Source organism: Peromyscus eremicus, chromosome 17 (assembly GCF_949786415.1).
Source record: "Peromyscus eremicus chromosome 17, PerEre_H2_v1, whole genome shotgun sequence".
Classification (NCBI taxonomy): domain Eukaryota; kingdom Metazoa; phylum Chordata; class Mammalia; order Rodentia; family Cricetidae; genus Peromyscus; species Peromyscus eremicus.
The window spans coordinates 14,777,391-14,797,521 of NC_081433.1; the positions used below are offsets into that span (position 1 = coordinate 14,777,391).

Consider the following 20,131-nt stretch of genomic DNA (forward strand, 5'->3'; position numbering starts at 1 on the left):
CAGACCTTGACCAGGAGTTTCTTTCTTTCTTTTTTTTTCTTTTCTTTTTTTTTTTTTTAAAAAGAGCGCTGCAGGCTCACTCCATCACTCATGGGAGGGAAGGACAGGCTGTACTGTCAGGTCTCCATTGCTTCAGTTTTTGTTCATTTGATCACCCCACTCACTCTCTGACCTGTAGTCTTACGGAACCTTGATGTGAACTTCACCCAGACACCAGAATCTGAAGAGCAAGCCAGAAAACAGCGGGATCGAGGCAGCCAAAGACACCGGAACACAATTACAGGCCCCTGATGCTAGCCGGAATCCTAAAGGCGAAGAAGAGTGCAGGCGGAAACCGTCTCGGGGGACATTTTGGGCGGAGGACGCACTTGTTCCGTTCTGCCCTTGCTTGAGTTTGTGTTTCCGGTTGTGCTCTTGCATGAGTTTATTTTTACGCCATGCTCCACAGAATCCCGGCGTTTATACGCCCTCGCCCCTTCTCGGGCCTTCCTTTGTCCTCTGGAAACTGGGATGTCTCGGTGGCTGTGAGTGTGCTACACGCGGCTCGGCCCGGAACTGGCAGGTAAGGTGCTCCAGAGTTATTGGCCCGCCGGTCTTCCAGGACTGCCCTTTCTTCTCTTTTACATGCAGTCCTCGTTTCCCCAGCCGCCTGGGGTTGGCACTGAAACCTTAGGCTCTTGAAGCGGCTGTTTTAAATGTGGGCAAAGAGAAATCGTACGAAGACTAGGCAGCTGGCCCAGTGTCACGATGGGTGTGGCAAACCGCTACGACAGCCTGTCTCGTCTCCTGTCCTGGGGACTTTCTGCTGCACGCCTGCCCCTCATCTTGCTTGCTGCCACAAATCTTCGTACGGGCTCCAAAAGAGAGGTCGTTTTCTTTCATTCTATGCTTCCCAAGATTTCTTGATGGCCTCTAATGAACATAAAGTGGACGCGGGGGGGGGGGGGTTATTTGATGCTGGAAATTGAATTCAGGGTTTCTTTCTTGCTAGACAAAAGATCTACTACTGACATCCCCAGCAAATTAGGGGAAGTTCTATAGTACACATTATTATTTTTTTTTTTTGAAGTACCACAGACCTCTTGGAAAGAAACATTGTGACAACCTAATTTTCATTTGTCTGTTAAAGTACCTTCACCATTAACTTTCAGACGTAAAATAATAATAATTATCAGAGGATTTTCCTAATTTGAATTGTGCCATATTGATATTATGAGCATTCTGTGTATTGGTCATGACAGTACTACCTTTGAAACTTATTTTTCACCCAAAAGTGACTCTCAAGTGACTGATGAGGTAGCCTCGGTCATTTTTCATAAGCAAATTATATAGTTTTGGAGTTTGGGAGAGCTAGGTGATTGGTGTCTCAGCTGTTCACATTTATGGCATAGCAATGCGGCTTGGGCCTTAAGGACCACTAAGCTAGGTAACCCTGTGAAGGAGTCTGAGTGAAAATGTCCCCTGTAGTCTCAGATGTTTGAATACTTGGTCCCTAGTTGGTGGCACTGTTTGGCTTTGAGACGGCTTTGAGGTTTCAGAAGCCACACCCATTCCCAGTTTGTTCTCTGCTTCCTGTTTGCAGCTCTAGATGTGACCTCTAAGCTGTTCCTGCCACTGTGGCCGGTGTTTGCTGCCATGTGTCCCCACTGTGACAGACTCTTATCCCTCTATAACCTTAAGCCAAATAAACCCTTCCTTCTATGAGAAAGGTCATCGTGTTTTATCACAGCATGAGAAAAATAACTAACAGACTTTGTCGCCAGTTGGTGGTGCTATTTGAGGAGGTTTAGGTGATGGAGCCTTGCTAGAGGAAATACATCATTAGGGGTGGGCTTTGAGGTCAAAAGTCCTCACCGACTTCCGGTTGGCTCTCCCTGCTTGCCTCTGAAGATGTGGGCTTTCAGCTTTTTGCTGTCATTATGCCTGCTGCTTGCTGCTACGCCTCCCTGTCCAATCTCCCTGGAACCATAAGCCCCAATAAAGTTCTTTAAGTTGCCTTTGGCCACAGAAAAACATCTACTACAGAATTCAGTGGGTCTTGCTGTGAAGAACCTGACCATGTGTTTTGGAAGAATGTGGAAGGCTTTGGAACTGTGGACTAGAAAACAGAGGTTAACTGCTGCAGGTCATGTATAAAGGGCCATTCTAGTAGGCACCCGGAAGATAGTAATGCTGAGTGCAGTGTGCACTGTGTAGGCCTGGCTCAAGAGTCAGGGGAACAATACTGGCAGCTGGTCCAGAGACCATTCTTATTTTGGCAAAGAATCTGGCTGTCGTCTACTCCTGTTCTAAGAACTTGCCTGAGGCTTAATTTTTAAAGTAACGGACCAATTTCTTTGAAAATTTCAAGACAGTATAATGTTGAGTTTATGGTATGGTTGTTATTGATAACACTTATTCAAGTCCACAGTGCAAAAGGGTAAGTGGGACAAAAAGACATACAAATGTACAGTTTGGAGAGACAAAGGTCCCCAGGGAAGCTTTGTGTTACAGCCAAGGCACAGGCTCAGAAGAGACTTGATTGTTATGGAGTTATTAGTGCCATTATGGAGATGCTTGCTGTACTCTGGGAAGGCTATATAAGGGAAGGGAGCCCTAAGGGCAAGACCCCCCACCCCCAAGCTCTCAACTTGGAAAAGAGCCTAAAGAGTTTTCTCTGCCTGGAAAGTCACAACAAAAGCTGCTACTAATACAGTTCTGGCTAGCTAGGGCACATCCCAATCTGGTAACTGAATTTGGCACTTTTGCCCACGTGATGCTGGCTTTAGAGTCCAGAAGGGGGTGTGGATTCTTTCTCCGTGGTTTCTCTGAGGCTAGGCATCTCGTGGCAGGGGAGACCCGACAAGCCATTGTGTGATGCTATGAAAGTGCAGCCAGAGTTGCATTGGAAACCCCAAGATTTTGGAAGTGCCAAACCTGTCAGATATCTGCCAAAGAGACCTGTAAACATTGTGGAACCAGTCCAAGAGAGAGATGTATGTTTCAGGCAGCAAAGCTGGATGGGAGGAGCCATCTACATCTTTTGACATCAGACATGGAGCTGCAGGATTGGTATTTGCCCTGCTGGGTTCCAGTCTTGCTTTGGTCAAGTATTTCCTCACTATACCCCATCCCTCCCTTTTGGAATAATAATGCATTTTCTGTGCCATTATATGTAGGAAGTATGTAATTTGCTTTTTGATTTTAATAGGAGGTTACAATTAAGAGATTACCTTGAATCGCAAATGAGACTTTGGACTTTTAAACAGTGTGAAAGACTGCTGGTACTTTTACAATTTGGCTAAATATATTTTCCATTATCAGCCATGAGCCTGTAGGGGCCAGGAGCAGCATATAGTAGTGTGGAATCAGGCTCAGATATTTGAAGATTTGATCCCCCGTTGGCTGCACTGTTTGGGGAGGTTTAGGGGGTGTGGCCTTGCTGGAGGCAGTGTGTCACTGGGAGTGGGTTTGAGAGGTGAAAAGCCTCATACCACTTCCAGTTTGCTCTGTCTGCTTTGTGTTGCAGTTGAGGGTGTGGTCTCTCGGTCTCCTGCAGCCTGCTGGCATGTACTGCCTCTTTCTGCCATGCCTCTACATCTGATGGGCTGTTCTCTCTCTGGAATCAGAAGGTCAAATAAGCTCCTTTTTCCTTTAATTCCTTTTAGTCACGGTGTTTTAGCTTAGCCACAGCAAAGTAACTAACTCACCCTGCGTGGTTGCTTCTGTGGTTTTCAGTTTCCTTCCCTGTAAGAGGAGGCTAATGCTGACCTTTGGAGTTGATGTGGGTGTGAAAATTGTACACAAGTCTTGTTGTACAAGCGATGCCCAGAGTATATACTGACACATGATAAATTGCTTCCATTATGGTTGTTCATAATAATAGAAAGAAAAAGAAAATGGAAAGGGCTTAAATTGAAATTCTTTTCAATGTAAAAGCAGGTTGTTTTTTTTTTCAGTTACTACTTTTTACTTTTGCATTATACTTTTCTATTATTCCTTTATATGTCATTCTAGGACAGAAAATCATATCCAAAGACATTTTGGCACCGGCAGCTCAATCTGTAGCAAGAAAGATAGCCAGTCTGTTCCAGCTAATGAAATTTCCAAGAAGGCAGCAGAGAGCCAACACAGAGGAGAGGAGACTTCAAAAAAAGACCTGCTAGACATTATTAAGGACATGAAAGTTGAACTGAGCACAGTCAATGTACAAACAACAAAGCCACGTGGCAGGAAGCCTTCCCCTAGTCTGGAGGCTATAGTTAGCAGGCATCACAGAGCTCCAAAAGATACTCCAGGGAAGAGGTAAGTAATTCCAATTCAAACATTCTTGGAGACTAATCTATGATGTTCCAATAAGCCTTTTCTTATAGTAAACAATCTATTAAAGTATAGCACTTGAGACATTGAACTAACAAAGCAGCAGAAGTACAGGGTCTCTCTCTAATAGTTACTTTAGTGTGTGTGTGTGTGTGTGTGTGTGTGTGTGTGTGTGTGTGTGTAAGGGACAAGCAGATATCTGTAGCCAGGTATGGTGGCACATGACTATAATCCCAGCATTGGGGAGCAAGAAACAGAGATTGTGAATTTGAGGCCAGCCTGGGTTACATAGGAGACTTTATCTCAGAAAAATAATAATTAAAAAATACACATACATATATAAGTACTCATCCTGGGTTACATTTTGACAAGGCACACATCTGTACTCCCAGCCCTCAGGCTGGATCATAGACTGCAGGATTGCGTTAGACAAGCTTGGGCTATACAGGGAAACATTGTCTCAAAAACAGCAATAAATAAGAGTGGCTTTAAAAAAGCTACACCAGGCGCGCTGGCCGGGCGGTGGTGGCACACGACTTTAATCCCAGCACTCGGGAGGCAGAGGCAGGCGGATCTCTGTGAGTTCGAGGACAGCCTGGTCTACAGAGCGAGTTCTAGGACAGGCGCAAAGCTACACAGAGAACCCTGTCTCAACCCCCCCCCCAAAAAAAACTTGATGTGTTTATGACTTATTATAAATGTGCAATTTAAATAAATCACTGGAATGAGACAAGCCCTTTGAAAGGTTCAGTAAGGTAATTTAATTTAATTAATTTTTTTTTTTTTTTTTTTTTTTTTTTTTTTTTTTTTTTGGTTTTTCGAGACTGTGTTTCTCTGTGTAGTTTTGGTGCCTGTCGTGGATCTCGATCTGTAGTCCAGGCTGGCCTCGAACTCACAGAGATCTACCTGGCTCTGCCTCCCAAGTGCTGGGATTAAAGGCCTGTGCCACCATTGCCCAGCATTCAGTAAGATAATTTAATGTGATATTTTTATTGACTCTGAGAATTTCATATATATATATATAGTATAATTATTTATTTCTAGATCCATCCTTATCTCCCCATCCCCTCCTAAATTCATGTCCTCTCTTTTTTTAAATAACCCACCGAGTTCAATCTTTGCTGCCCGTATACTGGTAGGTGTGAAGCAGTCCACGGAGCATGGTCCCTGTACCAAGGGTGACACCCTTGCGAAACTGACTTCCTCCTCCTCCTCCAGCAGCCAGCAGCTGTTAGTAGCTTCTCACTTAGGCGTAAAGGCTCACAAGCCTCTCCATGCTAGAATGTTGGCTGCCTTGATGTTGCAGGCACCCACAGCTGTAGCTTAAGTTTTCCTGCCTGGCCCACAGTCAGGGCAAATCTCTTTCACCTGCCAGTCCCACAGCCTCTCAGACCCGACCAAGTAAACACAGAGACTTATGTTGCTTTCAAACTGTATGGCCGTGGCAGGCTTCTTGCTAACTGTTCTTATAGCTTAAATTAATCCATTTCCTTTAATCTATACCTTGCCACATGGCTCGTGGCTTACCGGCATCTTCACAAGCTGTTTCTCATCATGGCGGCTGGCAGTGTCTCTTTGACTCAGCCTTCCACTTCCCAGCTTTATTCTCCTCCTTGCCCCGCCTATACTTCCTGCCTAGCCAACGGCCAATCAGTGTTTTATTGATTAATTAGCAACACATTTGCCATACATCCCACAGCACACAGCTGCCGTGACTTGATGAGTGCAGTGGTCCTGCCTTGTTCAGAAGATGCTGTTGTCACTCGGGTCCTTACGACCTCTGCTCTTCACAATCTTTTCACCCACCCCTCAGTGGCCCCAAGCTTTATTATTGGAGGGTGGTGACGGAGGTGTCCAGTATATGGCTGCTTGGTCCATAGATGCTTTTTCTCTGTACTTGGACCAATTGTTTCTATGTTGACCTCCTTCCACTTCCTAAAGAAACCTCGCTGATGCGATGTGAGAGCTGCACTAATGTATGGGTATAAAGATACAAATCTAGAGGGCACTTTGATGCTATGTCCGTTTAGCAAAATGATAGGATTAAGTTCACCCTTAGGGCCTATGAGCTCCCCAACCATGGGTCCTCGGCCGTATTTACAGCATCAGGCATGAGTTTACTCCCGTGGACCAGGCCTTCAGCCAATCAGAAAGCAGTTGGTTACTTCACCGTTGCACCACACTGGTTATTATTGCAGCCTACGGGTTCACAGACGGATCACATCGTTGATTATTTCCCCCAAGCAGCCTGCATAGCACCTTCCAGTGCTGTGAATGCTGGTCATCGGGGAGGAAGCTCCTGGGTCAGTACAGCCTGATTTCTCCATGTCCTGTGACCCAGTTGTATAGCAGTAGGGTCTTACCATCAAGTTCTGGTGGGCAACACGAGAGTGGGGGTAGCTACATTGTTTTGGGGATACTCCTACAATAGGACAATTAAAAAACATTTTCCAATTAGATATGACAAGATAAGCTGGAGAATGTAGATTGCCCCATAAGTCCTTTGAAAGTTTTACTTTACTTTTTTACTTAATTTTAAAAAATGTTATCTGTGTGTGTGTGTGTGTGTGTGTGTGTATAGGTATATGTAATCCTAGCAGTTCTGTGGCTGAGGTAGGCGATTGTGAGTTACAGACCAACCTAATGAGACCCAATCTCAAGACAGACAATCAAACATACAACAAAGCCACCAAGAAAACAGTGTGGAATACTTGAGAATTCTTGCTTTTATGAGAAGTTGAATCCTTTTTTTAATGAGTTTTCCTCCCCACGTTGTTTGACTTTTCACTGAACTAGTGATGTGATAATTGCGGTTTTCCTTCCTCGTTTCGTTTTCTTTTTAGAACTGAGGTCCTGAGTCCTGAGTTGGTGGCAGCTGCATCTGCTGTTGCAGATTCTCTACCTTTTGACAAGCAGACAACCAAGTCCGACCTGCTCAAGCAGCTTCAGCAACACGAGGAAGAGTCGAGGGCTCAGGAAGACAAAGAGAAACACAGGATTAGGTGAGCGGTCAGATGCCATGTCAGTGACGCTTAGGTCTCACAGTGGCTGGTGACTGGCACACATCTGCTTTACCTGGAAAATCCACCTCACGGGCCAGCAGGATAGATGACTTCCTGCCAAGCCTCATGGCCGTATGTCCCCAAGTCCTCATGACTGAAGGAGAGAACTCAGTCCACAAACTGTCTGCCGACCTCTGCATGCGTGCTCATGTCTGCACACATACCCACCCCACACAACAATACATTTTCAAACATTCGCCTCCTCAGAGCAAGTACTTCTAACTGCTGAGCCATCTCTCTTAAAGTGGATGGCTAAACTTTTCTTTTAGAACATTACAAAGTTTTTTGCCCCTGAAATAGAAATGATAAAATCAGTAGTGTTATTTAAAATGAAAAATAAAATAGGTAATTGAGTAAGATAGTTCCCTGAGAAAATCAGTTTTTCTCAATTGAACAGCCCGCTAGTTTTGCTCACAGTGTGATTCAAACACATTCTCTCCCCTTTTCCTTATGTTTGAGGTGAGCTTTTCAGCATATCCTTTTCCTTTTAAAAACTACTATGTATATATGTCTAAGTGTGTGCATCTGCACCGTGTGACTGCAGGAGAGTGCCGAGTCAGAGGAGGGTGTTGCCCCTTGGAACTGGAGTTGTAGGAGGTTTGAGTTGCCATGTGGGCGCTGGAAACCAAACAGTCCTGGTCTTAAGAGCAGCAAGTGCTCTTAACTGCTGAACATTTCTCCAGTCCAATCAATGTATCCTTTTTCCCTCTGTAAATTTATGCCAAGTTTTCCTACTTACTACTTACTGCCCGGAGGTCATAAATAGTGGCACTGCTTCCCTTGGGGGTGACATGAATCTGTTCTCAGTAAGCACACAGAGGGCATTTGTCTCTAGAGGATCAAAGAGTAAACACACCCCTAACTGTCACCTGAACCCATATATGTATGACAGCAAATACAGCTCATTTTCAATGTTAATGTAACTGTCAAAGGAGGTGATAGGTACAAGTATACTTGTTTGTATTTTCCTATCTGTTTCTCTGGATATTAATAATTTTTGTAACTGACATTTTCATCTTTCAAATAAAGATTTCTTAAGCATATATTTCCAAAATTGGAGACATACATCTTAATGCTTATGTCACATGAGTAGAAGTATGTGACTTTACTCATAAATCTTTATGCTCTTGTTGGGGCATAAAAGTGGAATAAGAATTAAGTGGTATGTCTCCTCTTAAGAAAAGTTTGCTACTCCAGTGCAGCTCAGATTCCTAATGCACTTGACCTTTTTATTTCAGTGTCCGTCACATAATATCAGATATGAAGATTGCCAGACCCACTTCCGTGAGACTTAGTACAAAACCACAGCACCAGATTCAGTTTGATGAAGGGATGGACAGTTCTCTGGACCAGGACAAACCAGTTGATTTGAAAAAAAGGTATTCAAGCTTTGTAGTCTACTGGGTTTTATTTGCATAGTTTGTTTTTTACTCTAACTGTAGTCTTAATTTATTCTGCATATTATTACTGATAGATCCCTGATCACTGTGGATACCTAGTTAGGGTTTATATTGCTGTGATAAAATACCATGACCAATAATAGCAACTTGGGAAGGAAAGGATTTCTTTCATCTTACACTTCCAGGTAACAGAATCACTTAGAGGCAGGGCAAGGACTCCAGGCAGGAACCTAGAGGCAAGAACTGAAGCCGAGGCCATGGAAGAAGGCTTCTCACTGGCGTGATCCCCCTGCCTTGTTCAGTTTGCTGTGATATACAGCCCAGGACCACTTGCCCAGTGAACTGGGCCCGCCCATCAATCATCAATTTAAAAAATGCACCACAGGTTTGCCCACCAGTCTAGTTAGGGTATTTTCTCAATGAGGTTTTTCTTCCAGAATGACTCTAGCTTGGGTTGTTGACATAAAAATAGTCAACACAGCTATCTTCTCTGAAATTCCAACCGACACTCATTACCAGTTGTCACTGATGTATGCGTATTAATTCCTGTGGAGGGTCCCTACAGGTGTCTTGCAGACAGTGATCCTCAAAGAGGTAAGAACTTCAGGGAGTCTAATCCCAAGTGGTTCATTGTCACCATATTTAAAACATGGTACAATTTGGGAAGAGGTTTCCAGGCAACAATCAGTCCAATCAGTCCAATTCCAGGTACACAATAAAGCTTAAGGTGTGACTACATAGAGACCCTTTTACACAGTGCATGTGACGACCGTGAGGGTGGGTTCTAGAGCTCAAGGGTCTAGAATCTGGTGTGATCTCTGACTGATAGCATAGAGGTCAGCAGGCCATAGAGTACTTGTGACATCTTCCCTAAGGATGGGTAATGGTCTAGGGAGGGGAGAGTCTGGGATAACCATTCTGGGGAATTTGGGTGAGGTCTGCCTCTATAGTAAAAGGTGGGTGAGGTCTGTCTCCACAGACAACAAAAATGTTACCAGGTCATTAACAAAATCCACTTTTCAGCTTTCTGGGTGGAATGCAGATATTTAATTTTTATCTCCTCCATTGAGGAGACACCCCTGTGAGTACAACGACCTCTGTGTCCCCAACAAGTGCAATTTGCAGTATTGGGTATAAATATGGTATGCCTAGGCTGAATGGGAATTTATTGTACCATTTCCTAGAGAGGAAGTTCCTGGGTTTAACAATGCTACGTTTATTTATACCATGAACCAGAGTGAGTTTTGGCTCACATCACTCACACTGTTTAGTAATCCTTTCATTTAGAATAAGTGGTGCTGAGCAAATTCTGAACAAGTAAGTTTATAAGAAGCATTATTTTTCATGCTGAATGTTTCTAACACTGAACATTTATATGCCCTTTGCATGTGTAGTTATGTTTCTCTTTCTTCATACCTTAGAGAGAGAACTAGTTCATCAGTAAAAGGGCCAGGCACAGTGGCTTATACCTGTAATCCCACACACGGGAGGCTGAGGCAGGAGGAGCACCGTGAGTTTCAGGCCACTCTGGATTTCACAGTGAGTTCCAGTTCAGCCTGGACTAGAGTGAGACTGACCCCAAAATAAGAGCAGACATGTTGGTGCATACCCATAATCCTAACTTGGGAGGTGGAAGCAAGAAGCTCTTAAGATTGAGACTAGCCTGGTCTACAGAGTGAGACACTGTCTAAGAAAATGCAAAATGCATATACATAAATATAGATTTTAAAGATCATAGTAAAAGTCCCCATATTATCTTAAGGTGGTAAATTATTTGTAGTCATTTGAATTTGCTGATTTGAAACTGTTAAGACACCAAGGCCTACTTTACAAGGTTATTTTGCAGTTGGAGGTTGTATAATTACATAAAACTGTGTTCTGTAAGTCCAAAGAGTGGTGGTGGTTGCAGGGAAAGGCAGGTATTTGGCACAGACTGGTGAGCACCGAGCTGCCTTCAGCTGTCGGACATACGGTTGAAGGATTCTTGGTACTGTGTCTATTCCATGGATTCTGAGTAGAGTCTTGACTTAGCTTCTTCTAGGTGTCAGGGAGATTTGTTGGGAAACTGAAAAGCTGGTCAGTGTTTATACAAGAAGTTCAAGTGGTTAGCATTCGTTTTAGAGGGTTGTTTGAATTATTGAAATGATTAAGTGTCGTTAACATGTTGAAAGAAGTAGAGAGCTTATTAGAGTCCACAGGGTAGAAAGAAAGAACTGATTTTCACAAGTTGTTTCTGACCTCCACATGTGCACCGTGGCAACGGCACACACACACACACACACACACACACACACACACACACACACAGATGCACACTTATATACACATACAAAATAAATAAATTTAAAAAAATTAGGGGTAGCCAGGCGTGGGGATACATATTTGTCATCCCAACATTTGGGAAGGAGAAGCAGAAGAGCCTCAGTGTGAACCAGTCTGGGATGCACAGAGAGGCTGCATTAGTTAGTTTTCTGCTGCAATAAAATACCATGGTCAAGACAACTTATCCGGGGCAGAGACAAGGCAGTTGGAACAGGAAGCTGAAGGGTCACATCTTCAATGCAAGCCCAAAGCAGAGAGCGTGAGTTGGAAGTAGGGCCAAGCTGTTGGTAGGTACAGAGATGAACTTCCTCTAGTAAGGCTGTCCATACCACTTTCCCAAACAGCACCACCAACTGGGGATCAAATGTTAAAATACCTGAGCCCATGGGGATGGATGCCATTCACCCACCACAGGTGCTCTGGCTCAGAAAATGCAAATTTCAAAAGCAGTGCAAGAGAAACTTTAGACAGTCAGGGACGGACATGGAGCCTTCTCCATGCAGTCTAAAAGGATGACAGAGGGTATTGGGAAGCAGTGCAAGATGCCAGGTTCTCTTAGTGGGACTTGAACAGTTGTTAGGGCAACCTGAGAAAGCCAGGCCTGGACTCGTTCAGAGACCGAGGTCTGGGTCACGGAGCACTGGTTTTGGAGTGTCCCTGGGCCACTCCAGAGGCTTGGCACTACTATTGACTAATTCTGACTGAGTAACTTTTATAGCTCCCGTTAGTCTGTTTCCCCACCTATCAAGTGACAGTGAAAACTTAACTATGTCATGTACTTTTCTCATTGATGAGACATGTGCCATGAGAGCGGCCCCAGCTGTGAGCAGGAGTATGAGGTGGAGGTCATCTTGTATCTACCATCTGGAAGCAGAGAGATGATCACTGCTGCTCAGCCCACTTTCCTTTTCCCTCTTTATTCAGTCCTAGACCCCAGCACGGGGGACGATGAGACCCACATTCAGGATGGGGCTTGCCTCCTTTAAACCTCTCCAAAACTGCCTTCACAAACTGCCCAAAGGTGTGCCTGCCAAGTGAGTCTACATCAGTGAAGATAGCGGTAGGTCTAACCAGCACACTAGCTGCAGAGAAAACCAGAGTCAGCTCTTTAAGGGCAGGAGCTGCTCAGCAAGTATGCACACACCCCTCCAGCCATGTGGTCTTAAATTTCCAGACAAGGTGATCTGTCTTTATCAGAAGTTGCTTTACTCTATTATCCTGCTGCTCGGTAATGATGTTTAGTAGGGAAAAGAACTTGAGGCCCTGAGGGCACTTCTGGACCGAAAGACCTGTTTCCTTATTTTTAGGGTCCTGGTCTTACTGTGTAAGCTAGGTGGCCAGGGTGGTTTGGAATTCGATCCCTCTGCCCTGCCTCCCGAGTGCTAGGATTGCCGGCATGCAGAACTTCAGACCAGGAAGGCCAGTGTTCACAGCTACACAGGGACCTCATGGAGCAAAATGTTTACATGAATGAAGGCTCTTAATTTGCAGCTTTTTCTACTTTATTTTAGTAAAGTAATTTGACGGAGAAAAAAAATTTCAGAGTTATTTTTCAAACTATTCCTATAGTTTATGAACTGTGTTTGAATCTGTTAGTAGTTTTGTTCAAGTAAATAAGTAAATTGAAAGGAGTGTTTCTGTTGAGGAAAGTAGTGAACTCTGTCCTGGTTTGTTTCTGTTGCTGTAATCAAATACCCTGATAAAGAACAGCGGGAAAGAAAGGGTTGATTGTAGCTCAGGGTTCTTGCTTACAGCCCTTGGTGGCAGGAAAGTCAAAACAGGACCCTGGAGCAGCTATCACATCCCATCCACAGCCAAGAGCATGGAGACATGCATGTTTACTGTGCTCAGACCCTCTCTGTACTTACAAAGCCCAGGATCTTCTACCTAGGGCATGATGCCACCAAGTCAGCTAAGGCCATCCCCCACTGACAGGTCCAGCCCAGCTTGATGTAGGCAGTCCCTCACTGAGGCTTTCTTCCAGGTGATTGTAGGTTGTGTAGGTTGACAGACATCATAGTTAAAGTATCCCAGAAGGGGCTGCATATTAACTCTCTGACATTAATTTCAGCGGTTTGTAAAAATGGCTATGTAAAGAAAGTTAAGAAATACTTTTAAATTGCAGATTGATTGCTTTGTAGAATAGCATGTTTTATTTATGCCTCCTTCTACCACTATATAGATTTATAATATAATTTATAGTTAAACTTTCCACTGTCTTCTGTCCTCAAAAACAAATGTTTAGTTTATTGCTTCTGTTTTTGCAGATTTTTATAGAGTTCCACAACACTAAGTTTTCTAGAACTTTCAGTTGAGTATTTTGAAAATTAAACTTCGCTGATTTGTTGTATTATAAAGCAAAAATCCAAGGGTATGTGTTCTGTTTTTACTTATGAGTCCTAAAATCATGGCAATGTAGCTAAAATGTCTGATGTGGGTCAATATGATTATCTTTAATTACTACATAGATGGTTTCATGTACATTTTTTTCTTGAAGCAGTTTTTATTGACATTTTATAAATATATCTTACTAAGATGTGTTTTTTAAATGTTTTTATCTTAGGAGAAGTATATTCAAGGGGAAAAGACTTTCAATTTTTCACGTTAAGGCGTTTGCTGATAAAGTACCCGAACCAGGTTTGTAAAGAACAAGACTTCTCCAGTGGAGAAGCACTCTGTCTTTGAAAGACGGTGTTGGTGTTTTGATTGTAACAGTTGGGTATTTGCATTTTCATATTTCTTCCTGCCATTGGCCTAGGTCTTGCCTATGAATAAAACTGTTGATACTGCTAATTTGGATCATGCTTCCCCCTTAAAATATTGCATTCTGTGGGATCTCAGGAGATCAGTAGTACCAGAAAAATAATCCAGAGCTATGGATTGTCTGCTGTTTTTGGTAGAAAGTATTATTCACCCACCATTTACATTATAACCCTCTGCTTTTACATAAAGATAACTAATGTATGGTTCCTGCTTTTGAGCAGCTTACTACCCAGAATGGGGGAGAGCGTATATATATTTATTAAATTGAATATTCTCTTTTCATTTTGATTAATTTGGCTGCTTGACAATCTTTTTAAAAAAACTAACTTTTCATTTCATTGATTCTTTGTATTATTTTTGTTTCTGAAATATTAATATCAGTTCTGATTTTGATTATCTCCTCCCATTGATTTTCTTGGGGGTATTGTTACTGTTTTTCCAATGCCTTCAGGTGCTTCATTAAGTTATTAATTTGAGACCTCAACATTTTTTATGTAGGTATTTAGTTCTATATTTCTCTTAGGACTGGCTTCAGTATTTCCCATATTTTTTATGTGTGTTTTCTTTGTCATTCAATTCTAGGAATTATTTAATTTACTTTTTTATTTCTTCCTTGAACTGATTATCTTTCAGTAGCATATTGTTTAATCTCCCATTGGCTAATGTAATTTCTGCAATTATACAGCTTTATCCTATTGTGGTCAGACAATAATGCAGGATATAATTTCAATTTTCTATATTTTTTGAGATTTGTTTTGTGTTCTAATACATATTAGGACAAAAACATGATCTAATTTGAAAAAAAATTGCTGCTGAGAAGATTGTATATTCTTTAGTATTTGGGTGGAATGTTCAGTAGGTATCTTGTTGACCTATTTGATATATGATGCCATTGAACTCCAGAGTTTCTCTGTTTTTTTTGTTTGTTTGTTTTTGGGTTTGTTTTTTTTTTTTTGTGTGTGTGTGTGTGTGTGTGTGTGTGTGTGTGTGTGTGTGAATGACCAATGTCCAATATATTGGTGAGAGTAGAGTATTGAACTCACATACTATCACTGTGTTGGGATTAATCTGTGGTTTTAGATTTAACTAACAGTGTTTTCTTTTATGAAATTGGGTACTCCTGTATTTGGTGAGTATATACTTAAGATTGTAGTAATCTCCTGGTAGATTTTTTTTCCTTTGTTGAGTATGACATGTCTTTGTCTATTCTGAATAGTTTGGTTTCAAGTCTTAATTTGTCAAGTATTAGAATAGTTATGTCTGCTTTTTTCTTAGTTCATTTGTTTAGAGTACTTCTTTGAATCCTTTACCCTAGGTGGTATCTATTGGTAATGGTGAGTTGTGTTTCTTGGCTTAGGGCTATCAGAATGTAGGGGAGCTGATGTGGGGAACATGGGTAGCCTCCCTGGGTCTCTGGAGGGTTCCTGGTGAGGGGAACTATCCTGGTTAGTTTTTTGTCAACTTGAAAGCAATCTAGAGTAATTTGCAAAAAGGAGATGTCAATTGAGAAAATATCCTTACCAGATTGACTTGTGAGCAAGCCGTGGTACATTTTTTTTTTTTGTTTAATGATTGCTGTAGGAGGGCTCAGTCCACTGTGCCATTCCGGGGCAGGTGGTCCTAGGGTATATAAAAAGGTAGACTGAGGGATTGGAGAGATGGCTGAGCATTTAAGAGCACTGGCTGCTCTTCCAGAGGACCTGGGTTCAATTCTCAGCAACCACATGGCAACTCACAGCTGTCTGTAGTTCCAGTTCCTGAGGATCCAACATGCTCACACAGACATACATGCAGGTCAAACACCAATGCACAGAAAATAAAAATAAATCATTTGAAAAAAAAAGGTAGACTGAGCAGGCCATGAGGAGCAAGCCAGTAAGCAGTGTTCTTCCGTCAAGTTCCTGCCTCAAGTTCCTCCCCTGTCTTCCCTGAATGTTAGATTACAATCTGTAAGATGCGATAAACCCTTTTCTCCCCAAGTTGCTTTTGGTCATAGTGTTTTATGGTATCAATAGAAACCCTAACTGCACTAGAACCAGTCTGGGATATAGTAAGACCCAGAGGTTGGTGAAGTGAGGAGGAAATGTTAGTCCCTGGCAAATAGCACAGTTCCCAAGGATGGAGAGGCCAGGAGGTGGTGGCAATTCCTGACAGGCAACCACAGGGCTTTGGGGTGATCAGATGAAGGGGTACTGAGAAGGGGAGTGCAGTTACCCTACCTGTGTCTCCACACCAGGTGGGGCAGGCAGCTGGAGAGTTCCTGCGAGGGGATAGTCTTGTTTTTAAATTTGTAATTTACTCAAATTGTCCTGCCAAAGTGCCTATACCATTTTATATTACCATTGTCAATGGCTGGGGGAAGTATGACTCATGAAAGATGTTTGAAGTTTCCAAAGTAAGTAAATGATTAAAGCGTGGAAGATGGCGGTACACAGCCGCCATGTATTACCTTACTCAAGAGCTGATTGTGAAGATTAAATTAGCATGTTTAAAAAAGTTCCTCACAGACTGAGTGTTCAGTATCCGTTAGTATTTATTTTTCTTTTTCTTGACAGAGTCCTGTAGCTCAGGCTCTAGGTAGTCACGAAGGACCTTGAACTCTGTAGGAGGCCCCAAGGTCCTTGTGCTCACAGGTGAACCCTAGGGAACCAGGCATGTTAGACATGCCACGCTGTCTCTTCAGAAGACTGGGAGCAGAGGTGATTAGTAGCCTGGTGATGTTGGCTATCTATGTTTAGACCACACCAGGTCCTTCCTCAGACTCTACCATGAGCTTGTTTTTCTCCATCAGTCTGTAGAACCTGCCTTTATAGAAGATGTCACATGGAGTCAGTCTATAGAGCCATCTTTATGAAAGTTATCACATGTACTTTACAAAGAGTTTCAATGTAGTCATGTCTTAAGCTTTATTGTGCGCACAGGATTGAGTTAATTAGCACTGGGAAACATTTTTTCCAAATTGTGCCCTGCTTAAGTATGCCTAAAATAAACTACGTGAGGTCAGACTCTGTTTGAACCCACACCAGCTACTGAGCTGTGTTGAAGCGGACTCCCTGTGCCTCTCTCTGATGGACACTCTGCTGGCCGTGGTGTTTGCAGAGACCCCGAACCCTTGTCCGTGGTGTTGTGATTCCAAACATTCGCCATCATGACCACCTTTGTCATTATTAGTACTGATTTTTTTCCGTTTAAAACATTTTTTAGGGGGACGGTTAGTCCAGTTTGGCCTCATCCTCTCTGTAGCTGAGGATGACAGTAGACTCCTGGTTCTCCTGTCTCAAGCTCTGTGTGCTGGGTCACAGCTGTGTGCCACATTGTCATCACTGGTGACTCATTTTGACAGACTGGGACTTTGAAAATCAAAATCACAAATGTTACATACATTCAGCCTGGCGTACCAGTAATTCCCTCAGGAGACTAAGGCAGGACTACGGTTCTACACAGACAGCCCCTCTCTTTAAGAAAAACAAATCAAAACCAAAACATCAAACTCATAAAACCATTCTTTTTTTTTTTTTTTTTTGTTTTTTGTTTTTTGTTTTTTGAGACAGGGTTTCTCTGTGTAGCTTTTCGCCTTTCCCGGGACTCACTTAGTAGCCCAGGCTGGCCTCGAACTCACAGAGATCCGCCTGGCTCTGCCTCCCGAGTGCTGGGATTAAAGGCGTGCGCCACCACCGCCCGGGTCATAAAACCATTCTTAAAGTGCAGATTCTCCTTTTTCTAGTAGAGGCGGCGGTAATAACCTGGCATGGTGTCAGTAAAAGCTGAGGTTTGCCATTCTTATTCTTATACCCCTGTCTTCCTTGTTTGTTGCAGTTGTAGCTCCTGGGGGCCTTTCATTATTATAAACTAATTCTGAATACCAAGGTCTGAAAATATGTATCAATATAGAATTGATGATAACATTTTAAAATGCATTTTCATTGCATGGTTATTCATTTTGTCTCTGTGTTTAGATGTATGAACGTGGTTTGAGTGTGGAGGTCAGGGGACAGCTCTCAGGAGTTTGTTTGTGCCTTCTAACGTTAGGTCCGTGGGAATCACACTTGGGTACTCAGGCCTGGTGGCCTGTGCCTTACCCACAGAGCTGTCTGGCCAAGAGTTACATTTTTAAGAAGACATTTACAGTGTGGTTGATGTCCCTGCGAGGCCTGCCCCTTTCTGAGGGGAGATGGAGTGGGGGGTTGCATCCGGGGGAGAGGGGAGGTATGGGGGAGAGACTCTGTGGTCAGGATGTGATATATGAGAGAAGAATAAAAAATAAGAAGAAGACATTTATGTTTTCCTGTACTTAAACTTCTCTTTTTCTAATCGTATAGAAGCCTCGCCTTCTCTCTGGGAGATAGAATTTGCTAAGCAGCTGGCCACAGTCAGTGAGCAGCCTTTGGGGAATGGATTTGAGGAGATGATCCAGTGGACGAAAGAGGGCAAACTGTGGGAGTTCCCAATTGACAACGAAGCCGGTAGGTGTTACTTCAGAAGCTCCTCACAGTCAGCAACCAGAGGTTGCTCTGGAGGGGTCCATTTTAGACTGTAGGGAGGTGCATATGTGGACCTCAGAACAGTGGTGTCTGAGAAGAAACCTAACAGTGTTGTTTTAAATCGTTATTTTAAAGATGTTTGGGATTTTATTTAATTCTAGATATTTGATAGTAAAGTAAAGGAGTAAAATTTATGTCAAAATATATCATGGGAACCATGGATGTAGTTCAGTCAGTACAGTAGAGTGCTTGCCTAATACACATGAAATCCTGGGCTGCAGCCCCAGGACCCAGTAAACTGGGCATGGTAGCACACACGTTTAGTCCCATATTTGGGGTAGAGACAGGAGAATCAGAAGTTCAGGGTCACCTCTGCTATAGGACTCACATGCAGAAGTTTGAGGACAACTTTGGGTGTGAGTCTTCACCTTCCACCATGTTTTGAGACAGGGTCTGTCTAGCTTACTGCTCTGTGTCCTGCCAGCTGACCCAGGGGAGTCCATCAGTCTGTCTGGCCTCCCACTTCCAGTAGGGCTGCACTGGGAGGACAGAGTTGCCCTGTTGCCTCTGGCTTTCTTACGTGGCTTCTGAGGGTGAACTCAAGCCACCTCCCCAGTCCTAGACCGCATTCTTATGTCCACGGTACCAGTAGATGGCTCGGGCTGTGTTGGATCATTTCCATTTAAAGTCACCGTTGAGCCAGAGGTGGTGGTGCACAGCTGTACGCTGGCATTGGGGTGTGGAGGCAGGAGTGTCGGGACCGACTGGGTCAGGTGAGAGCTATCTGGAAAACAAAACAGAAACGCGAAGTTTACTGAATTGTTGGAATGGACTGTGCCCCTTGGGTTATTTTCATTTTTATATTTATCATTTATGTCTTCTTCTCTTGGGCTACTTGAACATCTCCTTTACTATTCGGTCTTATTTTACTTTCAAATACTGTCTCAGTAGTTTCCTCAGATGCTGACAGTATTAGTGAGCACCAGTTGCTTCTACAGGTCGAAGAGGGGCTGTATCTTAGGCACTGCTTCGGTTCAGGCTCTACAACAGCCCTAGGAGGGGGTTCTCTCAGTCCTCGTTCTGTGCCTGCTAAAACTGGTGCTCACAGTGACACCAGCTCTGATCTCACAATCTAGGCTTCTAATAGAAACTGTGATAGATACTTCATTAATGTTACTTTTATGATGTAGGCTTTACGTTCACAATTATGTTACTGTTTATTTTACTCCTCAGGTTTTGATGATGATGGCTCAGAGTTCCATGAACATATATTTTTGGATAAGTACCTTGAAGGTTTCCCCAAGCAAGGACCGATTCGCATCTTCATGGAGCTGGTGACTAATGGCCTTTCGAAAAACCCATATCTGAGTGTTAAACAGAAAGTCGAGCATATAGAGTGGTTTAGAAATTATTTTAATGATAAAAGGGATATTCTCAAAGAAAATAACGTAGAGTTCACTTAACATCGTAAAGAAATTTTTTATTTAAACTGAAGATATATATTATAGCTAAATAAATTTTTATTAAAGTTTTCCTGTTGATTATTATATCTGATTTGACTAATACAGATGTGAAATTACTTTTAACCTGAAATATGTTTTTGTATAGAAAGAGCATTCGAAGTACAAAAGAGTGTCTGAGAATTAGTAATGCAGCTAAGACAGTTCTCCCTAGGGTTCTCAGGAGGTGACCGTGCTTCTTTGAGGTATATAATTGTTAGCTGTAAAGCTGATAACATCAGAATCCTGTGTAATTAGTCCACTTTACCATAACAAAATATCTGACTCAGGCTAATGTTATAAAG

General features: G+C 42.8%; 1 protein-coding gene across 1 annotated transcript; it reads left to right on the forward strand.

Moving 5' to 3' along the window:
- Positions 1–361: 361 nt before the first annotated feature.
- Mrps31 (mitochondrial ribosomal protein S31) lies at positions 362–19,858 on the forward strand. Its single transcript, XM_059244705.1, has 7 exons — positions 362–562; positions 3,997–4,284; positions 7,143–7,301; positions 8,600–8,740; positions 13,647–13,720; positions 18,166–18,309; positions 19,561–19,858. Exons 1-7 carry the CDS (start codon positions 438–440, stop codon positions 19,788–19,790), a joined length of 1,161 nt encoding a protein of 386 aa, XP_059100688.1. The 5' UTR covers positions 362–437; the 3' UTR covers positions 19,791–19,858.
- The last annotated feature ends 273 nt before the right edge of the window (positions 19,859–20,131 follow it).

Bases quoted from the DNA above. Each gene is read 5' to 3' on its own strand.
- Mrps31 (XM_059244705.1), top strand. From the start codon at position 438: ATGCTCCACAGAATCCCGGCGTTTATACGCCCTCGCCCCTTCTCGGGC. The intron at 4,285-7,142 runs GTAAGTAATTCC...TTTTCTTTTTAG, and splicing joins AAAGATACTCCAGGGAAGAG to AACTGAGGTCCTGAGTCCTG. The intron at 18,310-19,560 runs GTAGGTGTTACT...TTTACTCCTCAG, and splicing joins CCCAATTGACAACGAAGCCG to GTTTTGATGATGATGGCTCA.